General features: G+C 36.4%; 3 protein-coding genes across 3 annotated transcripts; all 3 read right to left on the reverse strand.

Moving 5' to 3' along the window:
* Positions 1-402: 402 nt before the first annotated feature.
* On the reverse strand, positions 403-7,712 carry LOC112027475 (uncharacterized). Its single transcript, XM_065772676.1, is given in 11 exon segments — positions 403-639; positions 1,926-2,049; positions 2,478-2,526; positions 2,674-2,739; positions 3,198-3,563; positions 4,233-4,391; positions 5,845-6,136; positions 6,343-6,689; positions 6,969-7,287; positions 7,289-7,388; positions 7,471-7,712. Coding segments are annotated over 11 exon segments (2,067 nt in total). The 5' UTR covers positions 7,625-7,712; the 3' UTR covers positions 403-548.
* A 2,415-nt stretch (positions 7,713-10,127) lies between these two features.
* LOC136067181 (phytochrome-associated serine/threonine-protein phosphatase-like) lies at positions 10,128-15,455 on the reverse strand. Its single transcript, XM_065772677.1, has 7 exons — positions 15,258-15,455; positions 13,752-13,862; positions 13,531-13,581; positions 12,726-12,869; positions 12,552-12,647; positions 12,363-12,434; positions 10,128-10,692 (listed from the first exon to the last, which is right to left on the reverse strand). The coding sequence occupies exons 1-7, from the start codon at positions 15,438-15,440 to the stop codon at positions 10,609-10,611; spliced, it is 741 nt and encodes a 246-aa protein (XP_065628749.1). The 5' UTR covers positions 15,441-15,455; the 3' UTR covers positions 10,128-10,608.
* Positions 15,456-19,407: 3,952 nt separating this feature from the next.
* On the reverse strand, positions 19,408-20,200 carry LOC136067191 (uncharacterized). The gene is made up of 2 exons (XM_065772707.1): positions 19,560-20,200; positions 19,408-19,459 (listed from the first exon to the last, which is right to left on the reverse strand). The coding sequence occupies exons 1-2, from the start codon at positions 20,198-20,200 to the stop codon at positions 19,408-19,410; spliced, it is 693 nt and encodes a 230-aa protein (XP_065628779.1).
* Positions 20,201-20,523: the final 323 nt, after the last annotated feature.

A 20,523-nucleotide genomic window follows, 5' to 3' on the forward strand; every position in this document is an offset into this window, starting at 1 on the left:
TTTTTTTTTTTTTTTTTTTTTTTTAATATAAGAATAATTCAGACCCTAAGTTATCTTTGCAAATGGACGGCATAATTTTATAGATTTCTAGCTACATATGACATTATTGTCCCTTTTACTACCCAGAAATGCTTAGGTACTTTTAATTGCAACTTAAGCTTCAACTATTATCCATTCCTAAATCAATCACGTAGGGAAACAAATAAATTTAAAATCAGAATTTAAAATGCTTCATTGAAAATCAATCTGGGCTTGCACAGGAATGAGAAGTTGTTATTATTGTGGTTTGGGTTTGGCAATTGGCAGCAGCTCATTGCAATTGGGGGGGGGGGGGAGGGGGGGGGATGAATGAGAAACAGCTGACTGAAAAACCAGCTGCATGAGGACTCATCACAAATGGCATTTAGAAGAGCAAATTATCGTCGAGAAGGTTAAGCCGCACAGATTCTAATAATCACTCAATATACAAAACTATTACTCAAGATGTTGATAACACTGTTTCACAAGTGGATTCTTTTCATGGCTCCATCTCCTAAGGCAGCAATTCATCACTTCTGCCCACATCCAAGGTCAGGAATCATATTGAGAGCCTTCATTATAAACGCATACTTGAATGATTCTTCTTGAAGCTTCTCAAATCTGCAACCAAAATAATAATAATACAACAATTAAATTATTAGAGAGTAAGGCATTTGGATTTTGGAAAAATGTAAAATGGCTCTAGAGATTATCCATCGAGAGGTGAAGGAGTTAACAAGAGCAGACACACAGGCCCAAAAGCAACCTCAAACAGCAAAATAGGCATGCATGAATGGGTTTGAATCCTCAACCTCATCCTCCCCTTGCTCTTATAAGGGGAGGAGGTATCGTTTGAGCTAGAGCTCGTTAGCATAACCAATCCAAACACCATCAGCATCATTGTCATTGTAAATCATTACAAGAACCCTAGAAAAAAATTGGGAATGAACTATTCAAAGAATTTGAGAAAATAACTTCAATCCACAGATATTAAAATTTTGAAGGAATATAATCCTATGTTATCACTATCAATAAACAACTATTAAAATTTTGTGAATTTTTTTTTTTTTAAATAATTTGCAAGCTGGGTTAATTGTTCAGTTTATCAGTTTTTACTAAGCAATAGCAGATCTTAAAGAAATATAACCCTAAGAAAGTACAGTACCAACAATCCTGCCTCAACCTAAGATAGCAACATTAAGGTAGCATTATTAAACGTTTTTATATTTCTTCTTGGTTTAAGTAAATATTTTTCTTCTATTACCAATATCAACCTACCACTTTTCTCAGAAACTTAAGCTGGGAGGAAATAATGAAATTAATTACTTAATCATTATTCCATCACTCCCCTTCATGATTGGGTCCAAACTTCCCATAATAGGTGGGGCCTAACATGTTGAACTTTTAACTCTTAAATTGTTGGTATAATGGAAATAAATTAGAACTCAAAGCTACCTACTTTGATAGGAAATCATGAATTTAATCACTAAACCACTATTCTAACTGCCTATAAGCAAAACTTAGATCTCAATAAATAAATAAGAGAGAGAGAGAGAATATATGAATATTAGAAAAGCAGAAGGGAAATGAAATAGGAATGAAAACGGAATGGAAAATGGCTCAGTCGTGGGTGCTTCAACCACTCTTCAGGGTAGGACAGATCGGATCAAGATACAGGCATTTTGCCATCCTATTGGGGTGGCAAAGACACTAATGAGAGTGAGAGATGAACGACGAGGGAAAAGAGGTGGAGAGAGAGAGAGAGAGTTTTGGAGATGGTAATAAGGCCTGTATAAAAAATTTGAATTATATATAAGTTGAATAGAAGTAGGTGAAAACCAGAAGAAGTGTTACCAAAAGCCTTTTTTTTTTTTAAGATAAATAAAAATAACCAGAAGAAGTGTTACCTTCCCGACTTTGAATCATGCCCAGCACCAAATTCACATTTAAACAACAGTAGGTTATCATCTGTCTTCAAATCCCTTAGTTTTGCCACAAACTTAGCAGGTTCCGAATACATTACACGTGGATCTGTCACAATGCACCAGGATTCAGATTGATTGCTAGGAAAAGGAATATATGCATCATATATGAAATTATAACATCCATCTTCATTGTCCATTATGCTTATGCATATGGGCCATAATGGTGGATCGGCAACCAGCAACTACTACACAATCTAACCCACCTATGATAATCAACCAAATGAACATTAATTTGACCAAATTGTATCCAGTAAGATAGTGTCACAAAGCATATTGGGTGACTGAGCATCTTGAATGGCTTACCATTTTTGGTACTTGTCAGTAAGGATTAAAACTTAATCAATTTGAAAATTTTGCACTCACTGTATGATGATTTGCCAAAAATAAAATATATAAGAATCAATTTATAGCAATCTGTGTACTGACAATGAAAAAATTGAAATTCTACACAAAAAGTGAAGCGTTTAATCTTACCATTTAAACCAGCTGTGACAAGAATATTAGGATAATTTTGTGCCTTAACCTGTACAAATATATTTAAAGGTCAGATCAGAAAGAAAATTAAAATCTTCTATAATACACAATTTGGACGTCATGTTTAAATGGAGAAAAATGACGACCAGTCTAGCTTCACGGTTCAGAGAATAGTGGTCAACTATATAGTACTCACATTATCAACAGGGGAATATGACTTGATGTAGAAGTAGAACTCTTCCTTCCGCGGGTCTCCCCATTCCTGCAGAAAGAGATAGGAATCAATTAGAACAAAATTGTCTACACAACACTTACAGATAATATAGAAATAGACCTACACGCAAAGTCAATTAAAATCTGAAAGACACAGGGTGAGAAAGCTGACCAGAAGGACCATGAACAATGTACACAAACTGTAATAGCAAATACAACTGTCTATTCAAAGCATTCCAGTATCTCTAGAGCACATAATCTGGTATAACAATATAACATGGTCCACAAAACTAGAGTAGAGATTTGTCACATGAATGGCATAGCCACTGGTATAGAGTCTCATCAAATGGTAAATGCATGGATGTATTCATATGGTATCCGTGCTTATATTTGCAGGAATTAAACAAAGTAGAAAACTAAACAATATTCACTATCACCCAAAATCTAAACATTTTCAAAGGTTGACATAGCAATAAACTCAGAATCTCACAAGAGAAAGAAATATACCTCCCACTCTGAAGTAGTAAGGGGGATAGTTGGATCCAGCATTGTAGTCAACACATCTACAAAAGGTACTTCAGCAACAGCAGCCTTGAACAAATCAGGCCTCATGTTAAGGACAGCTCCAATGAGCAATCCACCAGCACTTCCTCCACAAATGCACAATTTTTCCTTTGAGCTGTACTTGCTTTCTGTTAAGTACTCAGCACAAGCAATAAAATCAGTTAAAGTATTTTTTTTCTTAAACAACTTTCCATTCTCATACCAATGCCTCCCCATTTCACCCCCTCCACGGATATGAGCTATTGCATAAACAAAACCCCAATCTAACAAAGACAGGCATGATACGTTGAAACAGGGATCTATGCATATCTGTTCAGAAGAAGTGGTTCTGCATTACCGAGAGATTTTATGTGAAACAATTGAGTGCAATTGGAAAACAAGAGAAACCAATGGAAGGATATTGCATCCAGACCAATTTGCATGCACATAACTAAAATGATCAGTCCAATTGATAAACATATCAGCATGAAAAAAAATTATAAAAAATAATGGTCAAGTACATAATGCAGACAAGTATCAATTGACTGATGCATTATTTCCCATGACTGGGAAGCAGTGACCTATACACACATGCACACGCACACGCACACACAATGTTCAAAAACAACTTTGATCTACCCCCCAGTGGTTATGGTCGTGGAATGGGATAGGTCCTAAATTCAAACCTTCAAGGGGTAGGACTAAGGTTAGGCTATAGCCTGCAGGCCCTTTACTGTCTAGACATCTTAGGCATTGGTTCTTCAGTGGGAAAAGGAACTACTCTCATCATGCCCAAGTAGGGTTCTCACAGCTGGAAGCTCCATTTCACCCTTTTTATGTAGCAAAAAAAACTACTTTGATCTTTGAAAATCATATTTTGTTAAAATATTACATAAAATGAATCAGTAGCCTTTTTTTCCATAATCACTATGGTACCAAAAGCATATAAATCCCCGATAATGCCAATATTTACAATTTAATGATGAAATTTCTTATTACCTCATAAGAACCATAGCCATCAAGTAGCAATGGATCTGACCCATCAAGTTTCACTAGATCCTTGTGATAAACAATTGAAATAGGAATCTGAGTACCATCTTGAGCATTTGCCCATTTTCTTTCAGTAACATAATTTGATGCATCAAAACCCCCCAACACCTGAGCAAGATAGAGAAGAAAATTAAATGAATAATTGCATAAAAAATTTCGCATAATTAAAAAAACTTATATACGGCATTAAGGAAAAGGAATTAATTAAACATCAGAAAAGTAGCTATGAAGCATAAATGAAGATACTGTGCACAAATTTCCCTTTTGTTTCCTTATTTCACAAGCAAAGAATTCAATCAGCATAGATATCCAATCCATTACTTACATATATTTTCTACATAATTATAGAAGCTCTTTGTGTGGAAGATTGCCCCTCTTTTGTTTAATGTGAACAATATGGAAGGAGAGGAATAACCAAACCTTTAATAACAAGGAGGTCAACTATTCTAGAATTGAAACCTGGTTTCTTAAGAGATTTGTTTGAGTGATCCCACATCATAGGCACTAATGACTCAAATTCTGTTTCAGATTTTATTGATTCACTGTGTCTTTGTACCCAATGTTGGTATTTTGTACCTTTTAGGAATATTTTATGTGCACTCTCAGTGTGCATAAAAATTCCCATTTTTCTCAATTAAAATTTATTACCTACCAAAAAAAAAAACAGCCCAAACCATTTGATCCAACTACTTTTTTTTTTATTACTTGAACTCTGCATACTTGTGATACAAGCTATTTTCCCAACCAACGGAAAATAAAATCAAACCCTCTCAAATTTCAGTCTAGATCAATCTAAACTTCAAATGTATAAACAAAAACAACTTGGGGGGGGGTGGGGCGGGGTGGGGAGAGAATATACACAGACTTCAACGCTCTCAAATCAGAATTATGTGTGTATTTGTCAAAAAAAAAAAAATATTGTGTATGTCCCAGTCTTCAAGATTCTTCAATCCCATAAAGTCAGAAAATCCACGTGATTGTTTTAGCTTGTTTTGAACAGGAAGTATATTTTGACATTTTTGGAAATTACAGAGCAGGATTTGTTACTAAAAGAGAAAGGAAATTGAAATGTATTGATTAATATTGTATTTGTAACTGGCATTGTGAGCTTGGCTTCCTTGGTTAACTCCACATTTTCTTGATCTCTTTCCACAAATATTAAAACACTACTTTAAAAAACCATCAGCAAAGTCTGTGTATCCTCATTTAATAAGCTTTTTCAAGAATAAGATTTAATATATGTTTTTTCTGCCATCCCACGCACTTGAGGATTCTTGGATTATTAAAATGAGCAAGCACGTACATCATGAAGTCAAATCACACACACACACACACAGAAGTATTCAAATTTGCAATTCAATGTTAGTATGTTCCAACTTAATTTATAATTGCAACACAGGAAAATGAATGCCCGCACGCACATGCATACACACACATGCACACACATATATCCATAGACAAATCAAACTCATAGAAAAGATCAGAAAAAACATTAACAACTATTTTGAGCATGCAAATCAGAAGTTAATGCAGAACACAGTAATTTGGTTATATAACTTACTGTTTTGATCTTCTTCAAGACAGAAATGCCTGTCTTCATATCATAATCATACACTGAGTGAGGAGTCTTCACTGAGCTATAGTCAAGTCGTAAAATGCTGGAAGTAAACTGCGACTCCGATGGTTCCACTGAGTATATAGGATCCACAAACTCAACTGTATGACCACCTTGAAGGCTCTTAAGCGGTTCTTCAACATCCGGAAGGCCATAAATAGTTACTTTTGGTAGGCCCTTCTCACACTCATATACAACGATATGATTGTTAAAGAGTTGTATATCCTGAATTTTTACACTGGACAAAATTCAAATTTAATAAGCTTTTATTTAGACCATGGAACCTCATGCCATCCAAGAGTGTTGAGGGAACAGTAGCTACAAAAGATATATTACATTCCATGCAAAATTTTCTAAAATGGATACAGTGATACACAACAAATAAGTTCACACAAATATCTGTGCAAGCTGTTGCATCATGGTATGTTACAATTGGATTATTACCTTTCCCTGTGTGGAAGAAGTGGTGTAGTTTCAGATGTATTATCCAGAGGACAAGCTATAACTTCAGAATTAAAAAACTCATTAGTCCTTCTCTTGATAAAAAAATGATTCCCACGATGGCTGACCGAGGTGTCAATGCTGTCTACACGAGGTGTGAGAACTTAAAGTCCTTCTTCAGGCTTTGAAACATCAAGATAAAAGTTGAAGCTTGTATTTTTACTTTCAGAAGCAACAAACAAAAACTTCTTGCTCTCAGAAGCTTGAAGATCAAGAGAAAAGGTATCATCTTTTTCGTGATAAAGACAGGTATCACTTGATTGCTCCTCTCCCAATTTATGTAACCATGCCTGTGAGCAATAGAAACAGACCAATACCCATAACAAAGGAACAAAGACCAAGAATGAGTGTGCGAATTCCAAATTCTGAGCTATAGTTATCTAATTCAAGACATATTCTTAATTTGGGGTTTTCTTTTCTTTTCTTTTTTGAATAAATAGTAAGTCACACGCAACACCCCCAGTGGATACTTATCATATTCTGATACAGTAGAGATATATATGTTATTGGGAAAACATATGCTATTCAATAATTTTGTAATAGAGGAAATTAAGAAGTAGAAGTAGAACCTTGTGAGGGCGGAGAGTTTGATCCATGGTGATGTAAACAAAAGCCCCATCACCATTAGTAGCCCATTCAAGAGAGGCAGTGACACCAACAAGAGGTTTATCCACAAGAGCTCCAGTGTGAGCATCAATGACATAAATAGTATAAATCTCATCTCCTTTAGTATCCTCAGCATAAGCCACCAACTTGTGATTGGGACTAACCTTAAACGCAGCAATGCTATAAAAAAGGTGAGATTGAGCCTTAACATTCTCGTCCAAGATAATATGTTCGTTGTGAGCCTGAGGAGCATCGGGCATGGTGTCGTGTACAGAAGGTGGGGTAGTAATAGTAAGCTCCTCTGCGTACAGGCGCAGACACATCGTCCTCCTTGATCCGCCCTCTCATTTCGGCATACAGATCATCTTCAAACTTTTTGGTATCTATAATATTAATTAATATATAATGAGTATTTGATATTAGCAGAGAGAAGTAGTAGGATGAAGAAGGAAAGTGAAGTAGTACCGGACATGATGGAATGGTTGTAATGGTTCTCTTGTTTGAGGTAGGAGAGAACCTCAGGATTGGAGCGAGAGTCATCGCGTAGCCAATAGTAGTTGTCGACCCTCACGTCCCCGAACATTTCCATCAACTGACTCACTTTCTTCGCCATCGCCATGGGAGGCTTGCCCTTGGGTATCACATATGATATATCTCATAACTCATCTTTCAACTTTTTCCAAGAACCAGGTTTTATTAATACTAGTCGCGAACTTGTGCAACTGATTAATTATATGGTAGTTTTATTAAAATAAAAAATTACAATTAAACTAATCTAATTAATAATGAGTAATGTATTTTATAATTATATTTTATTTACTATAGGAACAATCATAAATGTAATATAGGAACAATTCAAAACACCAAAAAAACATAAACTAAAAAAATTAATAAAACTTAACAATGATTAATTGAATCAATATTAGGATAAAATTTTGTTTTTGATAATCTATTAAGGTTATTTTCTTTGTAGAAATTATAATTTAGGCCACCCAACACATATTATCAAATAAATAATTATTAGCAAAATCTAAGAATTAAATTTCTATACATGCATTATTATAAAATAATAATAATTAAAATAAAATTACAAAAATTAAAATTTGTCACCAATCCGATTATTTTCGTTTGGCTAACATTTGCTTTTCTTTAAATAAATGGCATTATAGAATACTTCTAATACAACTATTAAAAGTAATTTGTCCACCACAAAGAATTAGAAAATAAACAAAAATTAGTAAAGTCTCATAGTTTAACATCTAAATTGAGCACTATAAAAAATCATACTATGTAACAGAATAAATAGCAAATTATCCAAATCATACTATATAATAGAATAATATTATATTTTTATATGTTATATTTAATTCTTTAGAACACAGTAGGATAACATTTAACAATCAAAGAGAATAAAAAAGAAAAACAACAATTTAAAAAAACAAAACTAAATCGCATTAACCCAAAAAAGAGTTTTAAATAGTATAAAAAATTATCAACCTAAAGTAGAGATATAAGAAAGAAAAAAAAAACCACCAAAAAATTTAGAGAGAGAGAGAGAGAGAGAGAGAGGGAACCTTTTTTTTTTTTTTTTTGTGAGGGAAAACTATGCATAGAATAGAAGAGATAGTGACAAATTTATAGTAAAAATGTGTGAATAAGAAGAGACAAAAATAAAGGAAGATGAAGAGAAAGAGGAAGAATGATATTAATGTAGAAGGTAATGGGGAGATGAAAAGGTAAGGGAGGTAGAAAGATTGAAGAAGTAGTGGGGAGATGAAATGGTAAGGGAGAGAAAAAAGTTGGGAAAGTGTAAATATTAAAAAAAAAATGTTAAAACAATTATAGGAAAAAAAAAAAAAAACCCTAAAGCTTGAAAGGCTTCAACGTTGTTTTTTTTTTTTTTTTTTTTTTTAAGCTGAAAAGGCTTACACAAAACTCTAAAGTTGAACTAAGAAAGCTTTGAGTTGGGCTTGATAGTGGAACTAAATAAATAAGAGGTGGGCTGGATTAATTATACATATTTATTATAGGGAGATAGTGAAAGTAAATAAATAAGTAGTGGGCTGGATTTATTATAGATTGATAGTAAAAGTAAATAAATAAGTAGTGGGTTACATTTATAGGGCTGAAAATTGTAAAAATCATTTTAAAATTGTAGGACAAATTATATTTAAAAAGAAAAAGGAAAAAAAGAATGATGTAGCAGCTGATGTGACGCAATGTAAGAGCAGCAACATTAAATACTATGTTTCAACTTTTAGTAATATATAGATAGATTAAGTGGAGAGAATTTAGATCTGGCGAAATCAATGCCTGGATTAATGTACTGCAGTACTTGACCCCTATTATTTATTTTGGAACTAAACTTGTACTTCCAATTCCAGACAAGGAGAATAATAGTAATAATAAAAAACAAAACAAAGCGCAAGACTTAAATATAATACTTGCCTACTATTCCTTAAATTTCTTTCTTAAGATTCTGTCACGTTGCTCTTTTCTCATGGATAAAAGTATATTTTTTAAATTAAATAGTCACGTGACAAAATCTTAAAAAGGAAACTTAAAAAACAGCACATAAAGTTCTGTACATAAATTTTGTCCAAACAAAAATACGGGGAATGCCTTTAACCGAAAATGACAAGCATGCCCCCAGGGGTGGGGGACACTATAATTTTCTAAGCATTATACTATGAAAGACCCATAAAATTCACGATCGGGCCCTTCCAACAAATTTTACAATTCAGTTAGGTCATGATGTAAAACACTTATCTTCATTGAAATTTCATTAGAACAGCCATTTCTTTGAAGTGCAAGAAAGCAGTTTAGTAGGTGTCTCTAATCTTTCCCGATCCTAGGACAGATCTGAAGTTTCAAAAATATTTTAGATCAAATTTAGTAAGGGTTACATTATAAAACCAGAAAGAAATTAGATTTTAGATCTTTGGCATCCATCCCAATCATAACTGTGATATAGTTTACACATGGGCCTAGTCTTGAACTAAACATCAGTCTCACCCACATCAGTCTCACCCTTCACCCAAATATTATAGGGAAGGGAGTCATTTCATTTGAGCGAGAGGGAGAGAGGGAGAGAGAGGGAGAGAGAGAGGGCCACAACAAAATAACATATGATGACAATTCCCATTTCATAGATGCATCAGGTGTACTAAATTTCTTTACCCCCCTTTCACTCTTGCATGTTTTTCTCCTGATACTTCCTGCCCCACATTGAAACCAACTTATCTAGGAAACAGGTTATGCACAAAAACCAGTCTGGAAGTCCAAATGCGTGCTAAAATACATGGCATAAAAATAAGACGCTAGTTAAAATTACCTAAGCAACAATAACAGCCTAATACATAGCACGAGCATCCAAGAGCAGGCTGGATCAGAAACTTCCTGGAATGAGGACATTAACTGATAAATAATGGATGGAGTTACAATTAGCAACCTAATACACAGCTCACAAATATTAAAGCAACTTGGCCAGATGCAAACATCAACATATTCAGGGCTTCCTCAGTATGGCACTCTCAAGTCTCAACATCAAATCACAATTCTTCAATTGGTTTACACGTAATGCAGGCAAATAACTCTCTGTGATCATAAGAAATATGGGACTCCTGTCCTTGGCCCTCTCATCTGGTTGTTCTCCTCTGTTTCAGTGAAAAACTTGACTTCTCTCTCCTGTTTCAAATGGCAGAAATGAGCATCCACCAACATGGTTTAACATAATAACGATTCTTCACAATAAGTTAAAATCTAGGAAATTCCTGTTTAGAATGGCACAAGCTGACAAACACTAGATTCAACTTTAGTCATTCCCTAAAAATTCCATTCCTTAAAAATAACTTCTTTTCTTCTTTTTTTAAGATGCAATGCTTGGAAACAGCTCATGCCAATGTAAGCAGAAGCCCAAGTCATGACCCTAACGATAAGAGTACTTAGTCAAATTGCAATAGATTTTCATGATGGTCAATATAAAAATGTATAAAAATGGTCATAAAATCTCAAAATGTATTATCAGAATTACTAATCAAGAACAGCAGTGACAAACATCAACCTCCAACCGCTCCACCAACAAAGTATTACAGAATAATATTTGCTAATAACCAATAATTGTCTTCCGAGAAACATTTTTCCATATTTTTCAGTGAAATAAAATTTAGTCCGAAACAGTGACTTTTTTAAAAAAAAACCTAATGACATAAAAGAATATTATTGGCAACTACTATTGACTCCCTCCATCCCTATTTCTTGGTCCTCTATTCTATTTTGGGACATCCAAAATATAATCATTTTTGAAAAGTCAATGGATACACTTTTATAAACATGCCTAAAGTGCCCTCAAAAAGGAGAATATAATAAATGATATCCCTAAAAAGTTAAAATTTTTCTAAACAAGACAAGAAAAAGGAATAGGGTAGTATTTTATTTTATACACGTAAAAAAATGTATTTACAGACATATTGTCCAGAATGAATATACTATACACGAGTAAATGAAACCAAAAGGAGACAAAGATATGGAACCTAAGATGCAAACTAAGTCAATACATGATCCAATATGATGAACCATCAAAATAATAACCATCATTTTGGCTGGCTATCAAGTCCATGAATATCAAACAAAAAGAGAGAGAAACTGCAACAGAACAACAAAACTTAAGAGGTAAAAAAATCCCCAATTTGACGTTGCCTTCACTCCTACCCCAACCTGAAATCTTCACTTCTACCAACTGTACTGCTGCTATAACCTCGTTCTCCCCCCCAGCCCCCCTATCCCAAAAATATTTTTTGATAAATGAGTTCATAATGCCCCTTCTCAAAAAATGACTAATGTTAAGAGGCTTCTCTTTCTCAGAAAACTACTAAATTTGTTCATGGTTATTTTGGACAATCCTGGGGAAGGAGACAGGCAACCATGGATGCCAATGTTAGGAACTGCAGCAACAAGGGGCAAAAGATAAATACCAACAACAAGGGCAGTCAATAATATCGCCTATGTATCTTCTCCAATCTTGAAAAAGTCAGTGTCTACGCCACACAAAAAAAATGGTGTCCTCTCTCTCCCGTCCTCCCTCCCCTTAATTCAGTCATGAAAAATGGTCAATCATGGATGCAGTGTCTCTTTCCCCCTCCTCTCTTTGTAATGGTAAGTGGTAACATTTGAATCAAACACCTATTGCATCACCAACCCACACCCAGGTCTAAAGAAAATAATAAACTATGCCTAACACGATGACAGAAGGATTCCATATACCATAGTATCAGATATATCATGCAAGTCTGACTCTGAACATTCACCTTTATCATGACGCATAACATAAGGAATAGAGTAAGTTCATAATATCTCACCATATTCTCATTGAAGCTCAATATAGAAGCCACATTCCCACAACGATAACAGTAATTTGGTGCAGACCACACCTGCAAATTTCCAGAAACAATCTACTCAATCAACCCTTTTTTTTTTTTTGATAGGTAAGACTCAATCAACCTATAAATAATTAAGCAGCAAAACTAAAATAAAAAGTAGAGTCTCACAGTTACTAAGCCTTTATCTTGAAACATGTACTTAAGGCCTTCTTGTACAAGTTGGTGTGCTCGACAAACCAGATCCAGATTGTTTATGTGATTGAACTGCACAAGAGCAAAAATTCTTAAGTTGGAGAACAAACTATCCTGTTAAAGTTGAGTCTTGAGAGCATGTCATATTACCTCTGAAGTGACCCTGGACCCAAAGAGCCAACCTGCTCCACGTGGACTGACTGCCCATGTTTCAATATCTTCAGGATCACTCCACATGAGATCACAAAATGGCCCCTCATGTGGAATTTCACAATTTCGTTCTATTAACCTTATCTGCAAAAGGAAGTAGTTTGAAACTTTGAATAATATTCAATCCATACAACTGCACAATTCCTGCATCCTAAGCAATCCAAATATGTGAAGCACAAAAGGAACAGAATTTTTATCCATCTTCATGCATGCACCAAAGAAGGAGAAAGAAAAACCATCAGGTGCAGAATTTTAGCGATCATACTTGTTTCATATGTATACATAGAAACAGAGCAACAGGACTTCCATAATATGTTTTTTTTTTTTTTTTTAATATAGGTAAATAGTGAGGAGGGGGGAAGGAGGGGTTTGAACCACAAACATCAAGCACCACAAAGGGTGCAGTACCACTAGACTATCACTTGAACCCCTCCACCAAAGGAAAAAGTTTGAAATTGGTTTGAAAGAAAATTCCTCCATCCGACTACATGGTGATTCATAAGACCATCCACGTGACTTGTTTAAATAATAAATAGAAAACACAACTACTTCGACTGATTATTAGTAAAACTATTCAGGAAAATGAGATTGATACCTTTGACTGATTTTCACAGAAATCATTCAGTACATAAATATGTTATATAGCATAAATTAGCCCATGCATTACTTGCAACATAAAATGCATATAAATATTGATATTTTTTTATATAATCCAGATGACCAACAGCTAAAGAGAGGAAAAAACCTGATCAATTGTTCGAATGTCAGGAGAAAGACCACCATGGACACAAAGCACCTGGACAACAAAAGCAAACAAACTCATTAAATTCCAAAACTGGAGATGCAATTATAAAAGTTGTTAAGTGATTTAACATTTTATATCAATTACATTCGATGTAACCTAAATATAGATAGAGAGATAAACAGAGAAAAAGAAGAGAGAGAGAGAGAGAGAGAGAGATTTACAGTTCCATCAATAATTGCTGAGAGCGTCAGATAGTCAAAAACATCTGTACAATACCGCCATGCATTAGCATTTCCATACTTCCTCTGGCACTCATCATAAAAACCATATACCTAGCAAAGTCAGAAATTCCACATCAACATATATCAGAACCACAATCCTTTCTTCTTTTTTACCAAGCATATCATACCAAAAATCTGACTTGTGGCAAATGCAAGATGCCCTTCGTGCAACAATGAGATCTTGAGAAGGGAATTCAAGAACATTTTAAATATAGCAACTTTTGATAGCTTAAGCTTTACAAAACTCAATCATAACAAAATTTTAAAAACTTTGTTGAATACAAGTACTTAATTTTATTTTATAAGTAGTGAATCCAAGTGTTTTATTAACAAATATCCGCTACTTAAAATACTTGGTGAATCCAATTATTTTATTAACAAATACTCACCACTTAATTTTTTTTTTTCTTAATTCCAAATATCCACTAGTGAATGAATCTCTCAACTACAAATATTTCACATTTCCTGTTGTGATTGCCACTGATTTTTTTTAAGTTATTGCCACTATGAATATATTACAAACTACAATATTTAGAACAAAACTAGAAATTTCTATTCAAGATATCAATATTGATTACCAACCAAAAACATTTCCCTGGAAACCAAACCAATCTTGTTGACAAAACTGAAAGGTAAAAATTGCATATTGTATTAATTGCTTATGTATCAAATTGGTTCACACCACACATAGAACAATAATAAATATAAAGATATCAATGAGATGGTGAGGGATTCTGCATTTAGTTTTACAGTCTTTTGTACACAATGTAAAATTATATCAATATATGAAAGAAGTATACAAAGGGTACAAAATCAGTATATCAGCAATATACACTAAGTATCACCGACAAGTTTTACAATCTTATTATTTTCTCTAAAAGAAATATACAAGAAAAGGAAAGAAACCATCAATCTATTTAACTTGTATGCCATCTGAATTCCAACCAAAACAAGAAAAGATAGCTTTTAATTTATAATCCTATAAAACTCTAATCACCAAAATTTTTTATTATGACGGCAAATATAAAAAATTTACTTGCCACAAACCATAAAACCAATCAAATGTATTCCAAAATCACTTTTATTTATATAGGTAAATAGGGGGAGGAGACTAGCGGGGTTCAAACTTCAAACCCCAGTGCCCAGGCACCACAAGAGGTGCTAGAACCACTGGGATACTCCTCCAACCCCCAAAATAACATCAAACTGAGAGAAGAAGGAATAAAAATAAATGTTAGGATACATGACTAAGTTAGCAAAAATAAAATCATCTTATTGTTTTCCTCTATCCCCAATTTAGAGGAGCATCTTTGTCTAATGCACAAATGCCATTTCAATACAGAACTATACAGATCACTCTGAAGAGTCTAAAAATAATTGACTTTTGACTCACTTCAGCAACTCAAATGACACAACAGACATTTAAAATATGACAGAAGAGCACACCTGGGTTAGTTGCCTGCTTTCATGGTTTCCACGCAAAAGGGTAATATTTGCTGGGTATCTATGAGCAAACAGAAGCACACCAAAAAGAACAATGGCAAAATTAACATTTTTATAAATGGATAAACATCTAATAACAAATGAGGTCAAACAGAAAGGTATTGAAAGCAAATGCACACACACCATTCATAATATTAAAAGGTTTGAACCTTTAGGAAGCCCAGACATAGATCAACGTGAGATTTCACAACCAAAAAAGGTTACCATTACATAGATAAATGAAACCAACAAAAGAATGACACTCTCAAACTTAGTGCAGATCCTTAAGGCCCAACCATACTACAATCTGTCAGGAGAAGTTTACCACAACACCAAATAAAGTAAAAGATATACAAAAAATAAACACCTAAAGAGTAAAATGTGTATATATATATATATATATATAGAACAACCATCATCCAAATATTCTGCATGAATACTTACTATCTTCCTGCCATATTGGCAAAAAAAAATTCTACAATTTATCAAAAACCAAATTTAGTACTTCCTATCTCTCTTAAGCCTGAACAGCACAACAATTGATAGGTGCATTGATCCATTAAACATAAATCATTGTGCTAAACATGTACTTAACAAACTAGCCTTCAATAAGGGAGATTATCTGAAAGTTGTAATATTTCATTTTTTTTTTTTTTTTTGATAAGTAAGAAAGAAGTATATTCAAGAAACTACCTCATGAAAACAACATAAGGCAGTCAAAGGATACAAGGGAGGAAACAAACAGAGAAACAACAACACAAACAACAACCAACAAAAAACTAAGAACAAAGAAGAGAATTGAGGAACAAAGGGAGAGAGTCACTAGAGGTGAGTCTCCAAGCCCTAGACCAATCAAAAAGAGAGCCACTAAAGAAAGCTAGCAACTGATCATCGGATTTATCCTTATCTTCAAAAGTTCGCCAGTTTCGCTCCCTCCAAATACACCACATTAGACAAAGAGGGACTAAGTTCCAAATGCTAGAGGAGTGCTTTCCCAACCAATTCCACCACCCAAAAAGCGTATCTGCAACAGATCTTGGCATAACCCAAGAGATCCCAAAAGATCTAAAAACCAAGCTCCATAGATGATGAGCTTTGACACAATGGAGAAGCAAATGATTCACTGTCTCCCCGCTACAACGACACATAATGCACCAATCAACAAAATCAAAGCCTCTACCCCGCAAATTGTCCCCTGTACGGATCTTCTCCCAAACTGCAGTCCAAACAAAGAAAGAGACGCGCGGGGGGGCCTTAACCTTCCAAATACCTTTCCAAGGAAAGATAATAGGCGAGGGACTCCGAAGCTTATCATAGAAAGAGCGGATGTTAAAATCCCCCTTCTTCGACAACTTCCACCTCATACGGTCTCTGTGCTCTGATTTAGGTAAATTAGAGCCCAAGGTTCGAAAGAAAGCCTCCACCTCACCTGTCTCCCAATCATTTGGGTCCCTGAGTAATCGAACATTCCAGCTTCTCCTATCCGCAGACCCTAACCTTTCCAGAGAAGAGGCCACAGATGCCTCTCTATAATAAGCAATCCCATACACAGCCGGGAAGGAAATATAGAGTGGTGATTCCCCACACCACTGATCTATCCAAAATTTCACTCTATCCCCCACCCCTACCTCGAACTGAATGAATTTTCTAAACACCTTCCAACCTTTCCGGATGCTTCTCCATAAGCCGCACCCGTGGACACCCCTACCCAACTTGGAAGACCAACCCCCCCACTCTTCCCCAAACTTCAGAGCTACAACCCTCCTCCAAAGACGATTCTCTTCAACCCCAAACCGCCACAACCATTTTCCTAGGAGAGCCTGGTTAAAAGTAGTGATCTTCCTTACTCCCAAACCTCCGTTCGCCTTAGAAGCACACACCTTATTCCATCCCACCAAATGAGCTTTTGAATCCCCCCACAAGAAATCCCTTTGCATCTTCTCAATCTTATTAGCCACATGCGAGTATGCCTCTCTATAATAAGCAATCCCATACACAGCCGGGAAGGAAATATAGAGTGGTGATTCCCCACACCACTGATCTGTCCAAAATTTCACTCTATCCCCCACCCCTACCTCGAACTGAATGAATTTTCTAAACACCTCCCAACCTTTCCGGATGCTTCTCCATAAGCCACACACGTGGACACTCCTACCGAACTTGGAAGACCAACCCCCCCACTCTTCCCCAAACTTCAGAGCTACAACCCTCCTCCAAAGACGATTCTCTTCAACCCCAAACCGCCACAACCATTTTCCTAGGAGAGCCTGGTTAAAAGTAGTAATCTTCCTTACTCCCAAACCACCGTTCGCCTTAGAAGCACACACCTTATTCCACCCTACCAAATGAGCTTTTGAATCCCCCCACAAGAAATCCCTTTGCATCTTCTCAATCTTATTAGCCACATGCGAGGGGATGGTAAAGAGAGATAGATAATAGGTAGGAAGGCTAGCAAGAGTACTCTTAAGCAACGTCAGTCTTCCAACTTTTGACAGATACAACTTCTTCCACCCAGCCAACTTCCGCTTAATTTTCTCCAATATAGGGTTCCAGATAGAGGGGGACTTATGAGAAGTCCCCAACGGCATACCGAGGTAGGTCATAGGCAAAGTCCCAATCCTACAACCTAGAATCTCAGCCAATGCTTACAAATTATAAACCTCCCCAATTGGAACCATCTCACTCTTCGAGACATTAACCTTCAAACCTGTCACTGCCTGAAAACAGAGGAGAAGCATTCGGACATGAAGGATCTGCTCCACTTCCGCATCACAGAACAAAATAGTATCATCCGCAAACAAAAGATGCGATACACATTCCCCTTCCCCCCTTCTACCCTTAGCCTTGAAACCCCTGATCAGGCCGGCGCCTTCAATTCTCTTCAACATCCTACTTAAAACCTCCATAATGACCAGAAACAGCATAGGAGATAAAGGATCCCCTTGTCTCAGACCCCTCATGCTCCTAAAAAAATCTGCTGGAGCCCCATTAACCAAAATAGAGAACTGAACAGTAGAGATACAAATGCAAATCCATCTACACCACTTCTCCCCAAAGCCCATTCTCTTCAATAGATCTAGTAGAGCCTCCCAATTCACATGATCATAAGCTTTCTCAATGTCTAGCTTGCAAATGAACCCCAGAATCTTACTCTTCACTCGACTATCAACACACTCATTAGCAATGAGGACAGAGTCAAGAATCTGTCTACCTCCCACAAAACTATTCTACACACATAAAACTATAAAAACACCTCAAAGAAGCTAAATCAAAACAAAACTTTTTGAATTCCACAGACGAACCATGTTATACTACATATACGACAGTAACCAGTCGGTATTGAACTCGCAAACCCAGTTGCCTAGTTCCTCATTTCCTACATTTTCTCAGCAACCAAACACAGCACAGAGAAAGAAAGAAAAAAAAGAGTAGATACCTTGAGGACAGTCCTGTAAATCGTGGTTTGAATCTTTAGAGAGTCTTTCTATGAGTTCTTTCTTAGACCCAGTTGCGGAAATGCCTCGAAGAGCAGCTTGTTGACGCAATTGCTGAATGCCCATTTCTCTAAACTTCTCAACGGCCATGATTTTCTGCTGGGACCCAATTGAATCCCCATTTTCCGAGTCTCTATCTCTCTTCTTATTGGCTGACAAACCATCGTCTGCACCCGCTGATTGCTTGTTTTCTTTGCGTAGCGCTGCTCCGAGTCTTCGAACCTGTCAAAGAAAACATTCAGTTGAGACTTACAAAAGAGAGAGAAAGTTTTATAAATGTGAGAGACAGAGAGGGCTGGACCAGAGTGGGTTTGGTTCCGGTGGTACTGAGTCCGCGTTGGCAGAGTTGGGTTCGGAGTTCTTCTACTTTAAGCTGTTGTATTGCCATGAATTCGCACAGAGACACAGAGCTGTATGCGTTTGAACTTTGGAGTAAGAAGTTGAAAAGCTTCACTGAGGCGAGGGTCATATAAACGAGGTTGTAACAACCTTAAACGTCGTCGCTTCAGCGAGAAGAGTGCACAGCACGATAGACTCAGCGCGGGCTTTGGACTTTTTGTTTTGTTTTGTTTTTTTTTTTTTTTTTTTCCTCCTCTCGATCCAGGCCCTCTCCACCCCGTCTATCTGATCAAACTCCAAGCCTTCCGCAAAAGGCCTCCACTCTTCTGACTCCTGATACAAATTTTTATAAAATTGTACCACTTGAGCCACCACCTCGGACTCCTCCTCATATATCACCCCATCTACCTCCAAAATGCTCAGATGGTTAAACCTTCTATGGGAGTTGGCCACCCTATGGAAGAATTTGGTGTTATGGTCTCCTTCCTTAATCCATAACATTCTTGATTTCTGTCTCCAAGAGATTTCTTCCAATGAGAGAAGCTTCTCAACTTCAGATCTCACCTCAGCTCTTTCACAAGCCTCTGCATCAGAGAGGCCAAACTCCTCTTCCTTGGCATCTAGACTTTTCAACGTCTCCAATAATTGAGACTTCTTACGACCGATATGACCAAACTCCGAACGGTTCCACTGAATGATATCCTCTTTCAAAGCCTTCAACTTTTTGGCAAAGACAAAACTAGGAGTGCCAGAGAAAGAATGTCTATTCCACCAAGAATGGACTCTTTCAAGGAACCCATATGTTTTTAACCACATATTCTCAAACCTAAACGGACTTTTCCCCCTCGCCATTCCCCCTACCTCCATTAGAATTGGGAAATGATCAGAAATTGGGCGAGGTAAAATCCGCTGGATCGCGTTCGGATAGTGCTCCTCCCAATCATGAGACACCAAAACTCTATCAATCCTAGACATCGAAGGCTGATCTGATCCGCTAGACCAGGTAAAACTCCCTCCCTCGAGAGGCAAATCAATCAAATTAAGGTCCTCAATAAACTCCGAAAAAAGCTCCATAGCTGGAGTGAGACGGGAGTTACCCGACCGTTCACTCGGAAAGCGAACAATATTAAAATCCCCGATGCAACACCATGGGACATTCCAATACTGCTAAATGCCAACCAACTCGTCCCACATTAGCCCCCTCGCGTTGTTATCCGTTGGGCCATAAACCCCAGTACACGCCCAGCTGAAGCCATCCCCCACCCCTTTCCACCGCACAGACACAAAAAATGAACCCACCAGAAACTCCAGCCTCTCTAAGACCCTCCTATCCCACATCATCAAAACCCCGCCTGCCGTATAGACAGCATCTAAAGCCACCCAGTCCACATAAGGAC

This window comes from Quercus suber, unplaced genomic scaffold (assembly GCF_002906115.3).
Source record: "Quercus suber isolate HL8 unplaced genomic scaffold, Cork oak 2.0 scaffold_62, whole genome shotgun sequence".
NCBI lineage: Eukaryota > Viridiplantae > Streptophyta > Magnoliopsida > Fagales > Fagaceae > Quercus > Quercus suber.